This window comes from Dermochelys coriacea, chromosome 1 (assembly GCF_009764565.3).
Source record: "Dermochelys coriacea isolate rDerCor1 chromosome 1, rDerCor1.pri.v4, whole genome shotgun sequence".
Classification (NCBI taxonomy): domain Eukaryota; kingdom Metazoa; phylum Chordata; order Testudines; family Dermochelyidae; genus Dermochelys; species Dermochelys coriacea.
The window spans coordinates 107762866-107777129 of record NC_050068.2 but is presented as its reverse complement, the minus strand read 5'-3'; the positions used below and the strand labels follow the sequence as shown (position 1 = coordinate 107777129).

The 14264-nt window shown below is 46.6% G+C and overlaps 1 protein-coding gene across 4 annotated transcripts in view; it reads left to right on the top strand.

Annotated features, from left to right (window-relative positions):
• The first annotated feature begins 707 nt into the window (after positions 1–707).
• Positions 708–14264, top strand: part of IRS2 (insulin receptor substrate 2) — a 31575-nt gene continuing 18018 nt past the window's right edge. For 2 of the 4 annotated variants that reach the window (XM_038386074.2, XM_038386064.2), the window contains exon 1: positions 709–4421. In XM_038386074.2, the coding sequence (XP_038242002.1) occupies positions 1007–4421 (3415 nt within the window). In that variant the 5' untranslated portion in view covers positions 709–1006. Of the gene's footprint in view, positions 4422–5393; positions 7125–11156; positions 13475–14264 lie in introns of those variants that run through there. The other 2 variants (XM_043511083.1, XM_043511896.1) reach the window with 2 other exon arrangements.

Below are 14264 nucleotides of genomic sequence, written 5' to 3'. Positions count from 1 at the left end.
TTGGGCCAGGCTGCAGCGTCTCGCTTTTGAGGACCCCTGTCCCTCGCTCCTGACCCGCCGGCGCCAGGCTTCCCCCCTCCCCTGTCCGGGCCGGAGCAGTCAACACCAGCCCAGCTCAGTCTCCTCCGTCACGCGCTCGGGTCCCCCGTGCCGCCCCCTGCCCCCTTTCCTTAATGTCCGCCCCGAGCGTACGGTCGCCGACTCGGCGCTGCGCGCGAGGCTGCGGGAGCCCGCCCCCCTTTGCCGCCTGCCGAGGTGGCCCGCTCATGGGCCCGCTGGGTGGCAGCGGGCTCGGCAGCCGCGGCCACCTCGCGCTCCCGGCTGGGCTTCCCCGTAGACTGGCGTTTTCCGCAAGCTCCCGCGTGCGTCTGTGCCGGGCGGGGCCCAGGGGCAGGCGGGAGGTAGCGTGCGTGGAAGGAGGGAGGGGGTGGGCGGGAAAAGAAACGGCGGGAGAGACTGAGAGAGAAGAGGGTGGGACGCGCGAACCACCCAATAACAACCCGCCTCCCTTGGCTCGGCGTCCTCCCCCTCATCCCCATTGGTGCATGGCGCTGTCCTTTCCCCGGCGCGGCACCCAATGCCGTAGGAAGCTGGCCGCGGATTGATGGCCTCGCCCCCTTTGGCTCGGGCTTTCTCCGGCTCCCCCCTCCCCCCTGGCTCGGCGTGTGAGCGTTTCGGCAACTCAGCGGGTCACGTGTTGTTTTGCTCTTTAGTTCAGCCCTTGGTGCGCAATGTGTTACTTCCCGCGAAACTGTTAGCGAGGCAGGCGGCGGCGGCGCCCAGCTCCGAGGATCCGGAGAGCAGCAGCGCTCGGGGTCTAGAAGGACGTCGGGCAGCAGCAAGCCTCGCCTGCACGGAGGAGCCCGGTCGGCAGTAGCACCGTCACCGCCGCGCTTTATACGGGAGCCGGGGTCCCAGCGGCTCCGGGGACCAGGGGATTAGCCCCCCCCCCCACCGCCCCAGGGCGCTCAGAACTCAGCCCCCTGCCCTGCGCTCTGGGCTGGGGATGGCGAGCCCCACGCTGCTGGGGCTGCTGCCCCCCCTGAACTCCCCTCCTGGTCCCAACCTCAACAACAACAACAACCACCAGAGCGTGCGGAAATGCGGCTACCTGCGCAAGCAGAAGCACGGGCACAAGCGCTTCTTCGTGCTCCGGGGACCCGGCGGCAGCGGGGAGGAGCCGCCGGCGGCGGGGGGCGCCCGGCTGGAGTACTACGAGAACGAGAAGAAATGGAAGAACAAGTCGGGGGCTCCCAAGCGGGTGATCGCGCTGGATTCCTGCCTCAACATCAACAAGCGAGCGGACGCCAAGCACAAGTACCTGATCGCCCTCTACACCAAGGACGAGTACTTCGCCGTGGCGGCCGAGAACGAGCAGGAGCAGGAGGGCTGGTACCGGGCCCTCACCGACCTGCTCAACGAGGGCAAAGCCGCCTGCCAGGGTTCCCCGCTCCGCCACCTCTCCTCGCCCTTCTCCTCCTGCAGCGCCGCCGGGTCCTCCCTGGCCGGCGGCTGCGAGGACCTCAACTACGGGCTGCTCGCCCCGGCCAGCGCTGTCTACCGGGAGGTCTGGCAGGTGACGCTGAAGCCCAAGGGCCTGGGGCAGAGTAAGAACCTGACCGGGGTGCACCGGCTCTGCCTCTCCGCTCGCACCATCGGCTTCGTGCGCCTCAACTGCGAGCTGCCCTCGGTCACGCTGCAGCTGATGAACATCCGCCGCTGCGGCCACTCCGACAGCTTCTTCTTCATGGAGGTGGGCCGGTCGGCGGCCACCGGGCCCGGCGAGCTCTGGATGCAGGCGGACGACTCGGTGGTGGCGCAGAACATCCACGAGACCATCCTGGGGGCCATGAAGGCGCTGAAGGAGCTGTCCGAGTTCCGGCCCCGCAGCAAGAGCCAGTCCTCCTCGTCCTCCTCCTCCGGCGGCGCCGGCGGCCCCGGAGCCTCCTCCACCCACCCCATCACCGTGCCCGGCCGCCGGCACCACCACCTGGTCAACCTGCCGCCCAGCCAGACCGGCCTGCTGCGCCGCTCCCGCACAGACAGCCTGGCGGCCGGGGCCGGGGCCGGGGCCGGGGCCAGCGCCGGCTCCAAGGGCAACCCGGGCCGGGTGCGGACGGCCAGCGAAGGGGATGGCTGCAGAGCGGGCTCGGTCGCCGGCAGCCCCATGAGCCCCGGCCCGGTGCGGACTCCCTTGAGCCGCTCGCACACACTTAGTAGCGGCGGCAAGTCGGGGGGAAGGCTGGGGCCGGTGCCCCCCGGGGGCGGCCTGCAAAATAGTCGCTCCATGTCTATGCCCGTATCTCACTCGCCCCCTTCTGCCACCAGCCCGATCAGCCTCTCCTCCAGCAGCGGGCTGGGCTCCGAGCCCCCCCACCCGCAGCGCCTGTCCAGCGGCAGCGCCTCCGTGTCGGGCTCCCCCAGCGACCCGGGCTTCATGTCCTTCGACGAATACGGCTCCAGCCCGGGCGGCGACCTGCGGCCCTTCTCCACCGCCAGCAACCGCAGCAACACGCCCGAGTCCATCGCCGAGACCCCCCCGGTGCGGGACCCCGGGGGCGGCGCGGACCTGTACGGCTACATGGCCATGGAGCGGCCCCAGAGCGGCCGGCTCTGCTACCGGCCCTGCCCGGCCTCGGCGGGGGACAAGGGCCCCCGGAAGCGGACTTACTCGCTGACCACGCCGTGTCGCCAGCGGGCCGCTCCCCCGCAGGTCTCCTCCGCCTCCCTGGACGAGTACACCCTGATGCGGGCCACCTTGGCCGGCAGCTCCGGCCGCCTCTTCCCCGCCGCCTCCCCCAAAGTGACCTACGCCCCCTACCCCGAGGACTACGGGGACGTCGAGATCGGCTCGCACCGCAGCTCCGGCGGCGGCCCCAACCTGGGGCCGCCGGCAGGGGGCGGCGGAGGAGGAGGGGACGACGGCTACATGCCCATGAGCCCCGGGGTGGCCGCGGCGTTGGGGCCGGGCAGCCGGGGCGGCGCCGACTACATGCCCATGAGCCCCACCAGCGTGTCCGCCCCGCAGCAGATCCTGCGGCCCCGGGCCGGGGCGGGCGGCGGCGGCTCGCCGGGCAACGGCAGCGGCGGCTACAAGAGCGGGGAGAGCTCCCCGGACGACAGCGGCTACATGCGGATGTGGGGCGGCTCTCGGCTGTCGGTGGAGAGCTCGGACGGGAGGCTGAGCGGCGGGGACTACATCAACATGTCCCCGCACGGGCCGCCCGCCGCCTCGCTCACCCCGCCCGACTTCTTCTTCGCCCCGGCTGCGGGCGCCGGCGACCCGCCCAAGGCCGCCTACGCCTGCAGCTCCCTGCCCCGCGCCTGCCCCCCCCAGCAGCCGGCCAAGGACAGCGACCAGTACGTCTTCATGAGCTGCCCGGGCGGGCTGGTCCCGGAGCAGCCGGCCTGCGGCGGCCGCCCCGCCGCCCCCTCCAGCCACACGGTGCCTTCCCCGCTGCGGCACGGGCGGACCGAGAGCTTCCTGAGCCCGCGGGCGCTCCGGCCCAGCCGCCTGGCCCTGGCCGCCCTGCGGACGCTGCTGCCCAGCACCCACGAGCACCCGCTGCCGCCCGAGCCGCAGAGCCCCGGCGAGTACATCAACATCGACTTCGGGGAGCCGGCGGCCGCCGACTCGCCGCCCTCGCTGCCGGCCGACAGCCCGGCCTCCTCGCTGGGCTCGGGCGCCGGGCGGAGGCGCTCCCCCCTCTCCGACTACATGAACATCGACCTCGGCTCGCGGGCGGGCCCGGTCCCGGGGGGCTCCCCGGAGTCCTGCGCCAGCCGCGGCCGGCCCGCCGGGCTCTACCTGCAGGCGGCGGTGGGGGCGGCCTGCCGGCCCAGCCCGCCCGACGGGGGCGATTACACCGACATGGCCTTCGGCCTGGCCGCCACCCCGCCCCAGCCCATCGGCCAGAAGCCGGAGAGTGCCCGGCTCACCAGCCCCACGGCCGGGGTGAAGAGACTCCCCCTGGCCGGGGTGGAGGCTTTCATCCTCTCCAGCCCGCCCCCGGACCCCAACCGCGGGGCCAAGGTCATCCGGGCGGATCCCCAGGGGCGCCGGCGGCACAGCTCGGAGACTTTCTCCTCCACCACCACTGTGACCCCCGTGTCCCCTTCCTTTGCGCATAACCCCAAACGGCACAACTCGGCCTCGGTGGAGAACGTGTCCCTCAGGAAAAGCGAAGGCCTGGAGGAGGAGCAGGGCAGCAGCCCCATGTGCCGGGAGACCTCCGCCGGCTTCCAGAACGGCCTCAACTACATCGCCATAGACGTGGTGGATGGGAGCCTGGCAAACTGCGACAGAGGCAGGCGCAAAGGCAGGCGCGCCATGAATGGGGACATCGGTGGCGTGGAGACCAGCGCCTATGCCAGCATAGACTTCCTGTCCCACAACCTGAAAGAAACAAGTGCTGTGAAAGGTGAGTAGCAGGTCGCTCTCCCAAGGTGCTTGCTTTGTATTTCTAGGCAATGTTGCCGTTTGGGGAGGGGGGCGGGGCACGGTTCTTTTCTTTTCTTTCTCAGCTTTGTAAACTTTCCAAATAAAATATCTGTATACAAGGAAACGCTTAAATGGTGAGTGTGTCCTCTCCACAGGCGCCCAGACCAGTGAGTACACGGGTCCGTATTTTGGACATGCTACAGAACTGCAGTTAGAACATTGTTCACAGTGTTTGCTTAAGAGTTTATAAAGCTGGAGCTGAAAGACACTGAGGGAGCACATCAGATTACCAACAGATCCTTGGCCATCTATCTGAAAGAGTCAAAACACTATGAGGGTGGCCTATTGTTTTGCAAATGTTGTCCAAAGGCCTACCCAACAGCTACGTGTAACTACACTGCAGCTGCCCGTTGAATCGCAGTATCAATGGCCAATTGGTTGGTTTGCTTTTGAAATGGATAGCAAATGCAGGCTGCTTGAAGACAAAAAGAACCCTAAATAACCTAAAGCTTAATGTAAGAGAGAATTTGTGTTTTAATCATGTAGCTGTTCCTTTCCACAGGTGCTAGTTGTGCTATAGAAAACTCTTCCTAGCAAGAGGGAAAGTCTATGTTATAAAGGGGGGGGGGGGGGCGGCCAGGAACAGACAATATGAGAAGGTTTAAAAGTTATCATTGAGACACTATAGGGATCCTCTTTGCTATTGCACGGAGGCATTTTTAACCTGTATGTACCTATAAACTGTAATATGTGTTTATCGGTCTATAAGATTCTGAAATGGCAAGGGTGAATAACCCACTCTAGGTTTTACTATATTTTATATAGTTTTCATACAGATAATCAGTTTCAAGTAAAAAGTGTCAATTTCTGACAGCCACTTGTAGAGATTTTTGCTCCATTTATTATTTATTATTGGCTTGTTGATTTTGAAGATAATGTTCTTTTTTTATAGGAAGTGCAGAAAGGTGGAAGAGATGAAAGTGGAGAAAGCTTTGAACCTAATTGAGAGGATTGTTGAGTGAAATGTTAGAATTTTTACAAGATGAACACATTGAATGGTTTCAGAGTAGTAGCAGCTGTGTTAGTCTGTATTTGCAAAAAGAAAAGGAGGACTTGTGGCACCTTAGAGACTAACATATTTATTTGAGTATAAATTTTTGTTAAGGACATTGTCAGTTATCTGTAGCTTTGCTTAAACTGGCTTCAGGATTTACATGGTTTGGCATAAATCAGTGTGAATGCTACAATTTATTGGTTCCATTGCCTTATATAAAGAATGTTTGGCTGTAGCCTGTACATTGGAATTACGTTCCAGTAACATCATGAGCTCTCTTGTATTTAATTGTAAATTGAGTTTAACAAGATTTGAGTTTTGCTTGACCCACCTACAGCCCCCAACTGCATAACAAACCCATATTGGGCAAGCACCACTTCTACAGTATCCTCCAAACTGCTGACCCTAAGGGACCAGGGTGAGGGGAAGGGAACTCTGCCTCGGGGGAAAACCTGGACTGGATTAAAATGTTCCCAGCATCCAGATTGGATTAAACTGTGGAAATTCCATTCATTTAGCTAATAGGGGGAAACTGGTGCTGCATCTCTGATAAAGTTGACAAAAAGATAGTATAATTATAGCAAAATGAATTTAGAGAATGGTGGGAACAGTTTAATTCTAGTAGTTATAAAATATCTGAAGATTATTCAGATACTTGTTTTAATATTTTCTTTCACGTGTGGGCTTTTCCTCCCTGTTTTTATATGCATGTAAATGTGCAGTGAAGATCAGCATCACTGGGTGTTGAGCTGAATGAAGGAGGCACAGCTGATGACTGTTTCAGCCATTCTGTTTCCCTGAGGTTTCCTTGTTTCCCACACGTGCGTGCCTGTTGCATATAATTACACTCACTCTATTCAGGAAGAACTATAGCCAATTTCAGGACAAAGATAGGAAACACTTTGCATAACTGTTGATCAGTGTTTCAGGTCATATTTTAAAGTGGAGGCTGTATGTTACAGATATTTTTAGTGAATTAATTTGAACAGAAAGAGCACTGTGATTAGGAAAGTGCAAGAATATGACCTTAGTAACGGAATGCATAAGTACAGTAGTGGGCTATTGAGCGGAGCCATTAATATTTACAACTCCTGAGTTCTATTTTGGTTTTGTTTACATAACCACATTGAAGTTTACAGTACTACTACCGTATTACTACTGCCACTTTAAGATCACGGGTACTGTTCACAGTAGAATTCGAGGTTCTAAGAACTTTAATTTGTAAGATTAACAGGATTTTCATATTTTATGATGAAGTACACATACAGAATTACAGAAATATATGTATTAAGCATACTAGGTACTGGTTTAACTCTCATTTCTTATTTTAAGTCAGTGGCAGTTCAGAATGATTTGGCTAAACTTTATTGAAGATTTTTAATTGATGTTGCTATATACAGATTACCATGGAGGTAGCCTGTATTAGATATGATGAGAATTGTTTACTTTTCTATTTGTACTAATTGTTTACTAAATCACTAAAGCCACTGAGTGGGAGCTAGCTTTATCCTTTCAAAGCTAAGGAGAAATTAACAGTTTGGAGCAATTTTAAAACTGCAATGTATGCTTCTTTAGAAAGAAGTAACGTGAAGAACTCTTGTAAAACAAACAAACAAACCTGTATCTTGTTACAAAAAAAACCAAACAAACCAAAAAACCCCCCCAAAACCCCCAAAGTTCATTCTATTTGGTTTATTTGGAAATTAATATTTCAATGTAAAATCATAGTCAGCTCAAATACTTCCCCATATCTATAGATATATTTTATTATGTAAGTAAATAATTGTTTGAGGTTTTTGTCCTTTGAACAAAAAAAAATTAATCCTGTGACTTTAAAAATAAAGATGCATTGGTTTTCATCAGTAACTTGCCTGTCTGCTTTAAAGAATAGTGTGGTTTTTGGAATTTTGAACCAGTATCATCCTGTTACAATGAGAGCAAACTAACAAAATCAAAATAGCTGAAAACAGAAAAATAAAAAGGTCATTCAGAATTTATCAGTTCTGCTTCACTCTGAAAGTGTGCAGGCCTGTGAAAGTCTAACAAGTACCCTGTGAGTCTAACAAGTACTTGCCTTCTTCTGAAATATAAATAAAATAGTGCCTTTACTAGACAGCTGGAAACTCTTTTGTTGCACACTGATTATCAGTTAGCATTCAGCTTTCTAAGTATGAAATAACACCTCTTTGCAAAAGAACATTAATTCAGACAAAATTATGTATTTCCTTGCTTATGTAAACATTTTCACCCAATTCCTCCTTTGGTGTAAATTGTTTATTGCATTGAACTGTGCTAAATTACACCAACTGAGGATCTGACTTTTGGGTGAAACCCTGGCTCCATTGAAATCACTAGTAATTTTGGCTTTAATAGGGTCATGATTTCACCCTGTGGTGTGTGGGTTTTTTTTTTTTTTTTTTTTTTTTAAATCCTGAAATCCTTAAGCAAAATTCCCATTAAGTTCAATAGTAAGTGTGCTTGAGTTTTGACTTAGTTGGAAGTTTTTTGCCTGGTTAAGGAGATTACAATCGGGGCCATTATATTTGTTTTATTCCCAAAGCAACATGTTTTCTGGAACATATTAAAGTTTTTCCAACTAGTGCTGTTTTAGTTTTCCAAAGTGCGACAGCAAATACATGAGATTGAGGTCTGTTGGCTCCCCCTCCCCCCCCCATTTTACTTCCTCTTGATTTATTAAAAAAGGTCTTCAATTATAACCTATGATACATCAATTTTAAATGATCATAAAGCAAGATAGTGGTCTTTGAGAATAGGTAAAATGCTGTCTCACTAGCTCATAATTCTTGTAAGGATTTTATGAATATACTTAAACAGTACAAAAGTCATATCTAAAGAAAATTCTCACATTGTTAAAACTGAAACTCTGATTTACTTTTTCCTTTGTGCTCAGCTTGGACAATAGAGAAGTCAGTTTCACTTTTTGGTTCTCATATACTGATTGCCACAAAGTATGGTTCAGAAACTGCATGGAAATGTTTTAATTATCTGTATAAAAATAATCTTCTAATCAAAATGTCTTGTTAATTTTATGAAAACATTCAAATACAACTTTGTACATCTTTTTTAAAAGCCTAATTTTTTTTAGTATAAATTAGTACTAAATGTAGCGTTTGCTCTTACTGATCTAGTGCCATGCAGTGGGTTATATACTTCAGAATGAATAGATTCAAGAACTGGCCTACCTCTTATATCTGATATGGCTGTGATTATAAATCACTTCACAGTTAAAGTTTAAGTTTCACCTTAGATGCTTGTTGGAAAATGTGGTACTGCTCTTTCAGATTTCATTCTGTTAGAGGTAAAATGAAATGATTAGGTATCAAATCTGGCAGCATAACCTATTAAATACAAACTGCAAACTATAAGTTTTGTAAAATTAAATTACAACTTTTACTTTTTAAAAAAAATTCATTTTCAATTGTTTTCATTATATGGATTTCAGATTTTTAAAAATGAGATAAAACACCCAAACCCATACATGTATTTGGCTTTTATTTCCTATTATAGTTTAGTTGCAGTAAACATTTGAAGATTGTCATGGTTACTTTGAATCATTTAAGATAAATAGTTATAGAGTAAGTTGAATGGTGGGTTTGTTCTAACCTGAACCAGTGTAGTCATTGCTCAAGGCAGAGGAAATGCTTAGGTTGATGATTGTTTCTGATAATTTGATTTCTTTCAAGATAGCTGCGGAGACTAACATTCACTTGTGTTGTAAGTAAAATACATAAAGGAATGTTGACCAGAAAGAGTATTAGGACATATTTTGTATGCATTCCCCCCTCCGCTACACGGAGAAAATAATGTTGGATACTTTGTTCTGGTTTTACCATTTTTTAAAATATCATTATATTGAAATACTGAAGCTGGTTTAAAAGTTGAAACACGGCATGTGTACACTGTAGTCAATTTAAGTAATGGATCTCCTTTCCCATTAGGAAGTTAAAGTATTGTGTATATATAATCCAGGTATTTTCAGTTTAAGCCAGATCTTCTCAAAAGCAACAAGAGCAATTAACAAAATGTCTGTCTTTTCCATCTATCAGACAAATCCTAAAGAAATGTTTAACTACTATTTAATTTTTTTAAAGACCATCATGTGGTATAATGTATGTGTGTGCATATACATACTTCACTTATGGACTGTATTTGTGTCCATGAGTGCACCTATTTTGTGGTTTTGAAATTGTGAAGACAGCATTTTGCTGAGTTGGTAGATTTTTCAGTATATTGGCAAAATGCATAAAATAAACCATCTAAAACAAATAGACAAATTTTATCAAATAGACTTTTCTATGTAGATTCATTTAATATTTAGTTGTAATTCTTTAATTCCTCATAGCATTTGCTTGAAAATGAACTCTTGAATTTTATCTCTGGGTCTCATCCTATGCTCATTGAAGTCAGTAGCATTCACTGATTTCAGTAGTGCAGTATCAAGCTCTAGGTTCTCACTTTGGTACCCACAGCCCTGGTATCTGAGTGCTTATTTTTCTAAGTTTCACATTGCTTCTCTGCATTAAAAAAAATAGCTATTTTTTTTAATAGTAGCTTCTCTGTATGTGTTTGTAAAGTGGTCACCAGGGGCAGACTTGCCCTAGGTAAACCCAAATTCACATGAATAGTAGTCTTGCTGACCATGCAGCTCTATTAAAGCAAAATTCTTAATGAATTTAGTGTCTCTTTTTTTGGTGTGAGCAAGAGTTGCAGGATTAGTTTCTAAGGGCCTGATCTAAATCTCACTGAAATAAATGGAAATTCCCCCTCAGTTCTTCCTTTTGTCTGCATAAGGATAAAATAATTGATTGGTAAACTGTGATAGCATGTATAGTAATTTACTTTTTAGTTTTACTGAAAAGTAGACGTGCATCCTGCCCCCAATATGTAGACAGCTAGACACTGGTGCTTAGCATGTTGGTGGATAGTTTCTAATCAATATGCATGATTATGTGGAGACTAGTCTGCTAAGTTGCATATTTATTCATGTACATGCAAATGTGTTTCTGTTCGTATTGTAGATGAAAACGTACTGATAAAAATAGCTTGATTTAATCAAAAGTGGAGAAGTTTGTTTTAAACTTGAATCTAATGGGCAACAATCTGGTTGGAAATACCTTTAAAGGAATACAGTCAAGGATAACAGGCCCACAGTTTATCCTGTTTGTTTTTTCCCCCATATCAGTTTGTTAGGTCCATATAATTCTTTTTCCAAAACAAACGTTTAAAATTTTTCTAGCGAAATGACAGTCGTCCTGTGCTATGTGGAAATGTACAAAAAATGCCAGTGTTTGAATGCAATGAAGGGTAAATGTGTTTTAAGGATCGATAGCTTCCATTGTTGAATGTGTTGTGGTGCTGTTGGTCCCAGGATTTTAGAGAAACAAAGTGGGTGAGGTAATATTGGACCAACTTCTGTTGGTGAGAGAGACAGACTTTAGAGAAGAGCGCTGTTTAAGCTCAAACTCATCTCTATCACCAACAGAAATTGGTCCAATAAAAGATATTGCCTCATTCACCTTGTCTTTCTTTTAAGGAAGCAGATTATGATTTCAAGTTTTCAAGTGAGGAAATACTTTTCAAATGAATATAAATACCTCTGAATTTTTTTAAAAACTATTGATAAATTATTTTCTTTTTCAGTTACAGATGTTGCACTAGTATGTTCTGCTTGGAATTCAGATAGTTTTCACTGTCCTTCAAGATATTTTCTGTGTTAGATTATTATTTATTATTCGTATTACAGTAGTGCCTAGACTAGAGTCTCCAACTGAGATCAGATACTGTATATAGATATCCAAAGAATTCCTACCCCAATGTGCATACAATCAAACCAACTAGACAGACAAAGTGTGGGGGAAAGGTTTTCGTGAAGTATTAGTACTCTTGCCACATCATGGCTAATTCCAATAACATTCCTAAGAAATAATGAATTTATCTACAACTGAGTTAATGGCTTAAATAGCTGACACTTAGATTTGCCTGTGCATAGGTAATTAACAGTTCAGTCATTGGAGCTATAGTGTCTTTACTGGAGTTCATAATTTAACAAGCTCTACAGTTTTTAAAAAAGTAGCTCGTGTTTTTGTGTGCGGGAGGCGCGTACACTTATACAATAAACACAGAATAGCTGTCCCATATAAGTGACCCATAAATGTATTTTATTCTAATAAACAGCATATAGAAATAGTTAAACAGATGAAGAAAAACCCATATAACATCTACACTGCAAAATACCCAGTAATGTAATAGTTTGATTCCATAGATTAGGAGTGAGTCAGTGTTTTTGTTTACAGTCGCTTCAGCATCCTAGAAGAGAATACTTCCTTCCTGGCAGATGGCAGCCCCAGGGCCATGCACCTGCTATTACAAGCAGTACGCTGTAGTAACCAACCCCAGCCTCGCTGTTGACAAGGGGTTGTCAGCCCACTGTTGGGCTCACAGCCTAAAGAGAATAGGGAACATATTTGTCCTTCCACAAGGGACTGAAATATCTTAGGAAAGACAATAGAGATGGTACACTAAAGAATTGTACTACAGTCTAAAATATCCTTGTAGAAGAAGTGTGTAGTGAGCCACTTTAAGACAAATTATGATTGAAGATCATAAACTGTGTCATCAGGGAGAGGATTTTCTGTTCTCTTATCCAATAGAGTGATTTCCCACGATGGATTTATTAGCTCTATCTAGGCAGTCAGAACACTCTCATAACTTAGCGAAACGTGCTTTTGCAATGCATCCGTCAGTAACCTGTATTACCTCACCACCTTGTCTGTCTAGTAACCTGTAGTGGAATTCTTTTCAAGAGGAGTGGGTTTTCCATGTGGAATTCTCTAACTTATTGTGGCTGTGAGGAGGCTGAAATAGTTATGTACAGTCCACTCTGATACTGTTATACAGATCCACCAAAAGGTGTACCAAAAAGTAAGAATGTCTATTTCATTATACCTTAATGCTGTATTTGTGGCTGCAGAATACAGCGGAATCTGAGTCATTTGAGTTGCAACGCCATCTGTTACAACCATGTCATTGGGGCCATCTTCTGTTAATTTGACCGTCATTAACTTCTCTTATGCATTAAAATTTTTTTTGTTTTGTTTTGAAGACGGAGGATATCTTTAGTTTTAGTGGAAGGCTTTCCAAAGGAGAGGGTATCCTTTTAGTAGGCCAGGATATTCTTGCTAAATTTAAAAACTATCCAAATGTTACCCTGAGTTTGTATAGTATTAAACAGGATTATATGACACACAGATTAGACATTGTTGAGAAGCTTTGTTTTTGTTTGAAGGGCTCAGAAATGGAGGCTTTAATGTAATGCCAATATAGCAAATTTGCTGATAACAGAAACAGCAGAAATGTCTTAGAAATGGTAGAACATAATGGCAGACTTTCCATTTCATACAACTTCTTCAAGTGATGCTTTAACAATATTTATGTGATTAAATGCTATGGTGGTGAGTATAGAATATGAAATGTTCCGCTTTCACTTGGTGTTAATTTCTAAATCTGTTTCAGAGATATAGGCAATCAGAAGTTGATCTGCAATAATACTATAGATATGACTTAAGACATAAACACATTAATAAGTAATTCCAGTAACAGTTGTAAAATCATGTAAATGAAAACTGTTAAATTGGATAGAATAAAATTTAATTAATCTTAGGTTTGCTTCTCTGATTCAGTTCTCCAGGGAGTGTATTATTTTTAAATAATAGCTAATGCAGTCATTCTGTAGAGTTTAACACCTCTTAAAATTGGTTCTTAAAGGATATATTGTCAAACTAATTAAGGTGAGAATTTAGAGGCCTTTTTTGACAAAAGGTTGTATGCAACTTGATAGGAATAGATTAAAAAAATCCAATGAAACGCTTTCTGGGGGCAGTAAAAATTAATTGTCCAATGGAGAAGACACAAACTACTTTTGTGCTATTGCTTGCATACCAGAAAGTAAGAAGAAAAGGAGTATTTGTGGCACCTTAGAGACTAACAAATTTATTTGAGCATAAGCTTTCGTGAGCTACAGCTCACTTCATCGGATGCCTCGCCCTTTTGTAGTTCAAGACAAGTGAAACTGTGAAAAGTAAGCAAGTATAATAATTTGCCACATGACACTTGATTGTTGTTTAAACAGCAAGAATAAAACCAAAATTGTCTCATGGCAGTATATGATATTTGATATGATTTATGTTAACAGTGTATTGTGTAATACTTTCACAACAGTATTGGATTTATTCAAACTATTATGTTTTCTGCAGTGCTTGAGTTATATATCTAAGTAATTCTAGAGGAGGGGCAGTGATGTTTTTTCCTAACACAATCTCTTCTATCTCGTGACTTGGACCTTTTTCAAAAAGGCTGGTGAGAAAGCTTTGTTTTCTTTCTCCTTATGTGATAGTACTAGTAAATATCCATTATGCAGTCCTTCATGGTGTTTGTATCTTTTGCTGGCCCACGTTTCAGGGTAGACTGTTTCAATGGATTAACAATTCTTGTTGTTTGCAGTGTTGTATTTGTATTGGTCCCAGGATATTAGAGAGACAGGGTGGGTGAGGTAGTATCTTTTATTGGACTAGCTTCTGTTGATGAAAGAGAAAAGCTTTTGAGTGTACATAGAGCTCGTCTTCATATCTGGGAAAGGTACTCATGAGTGTGTCACAGCTAAATACAAGGTGAAGCAGATTGCTTAGCATAATGAATTAACACCCTTGCAAGAGACCATTCAAGGTGAAGTGGGCAGTTAACACTTCTGCA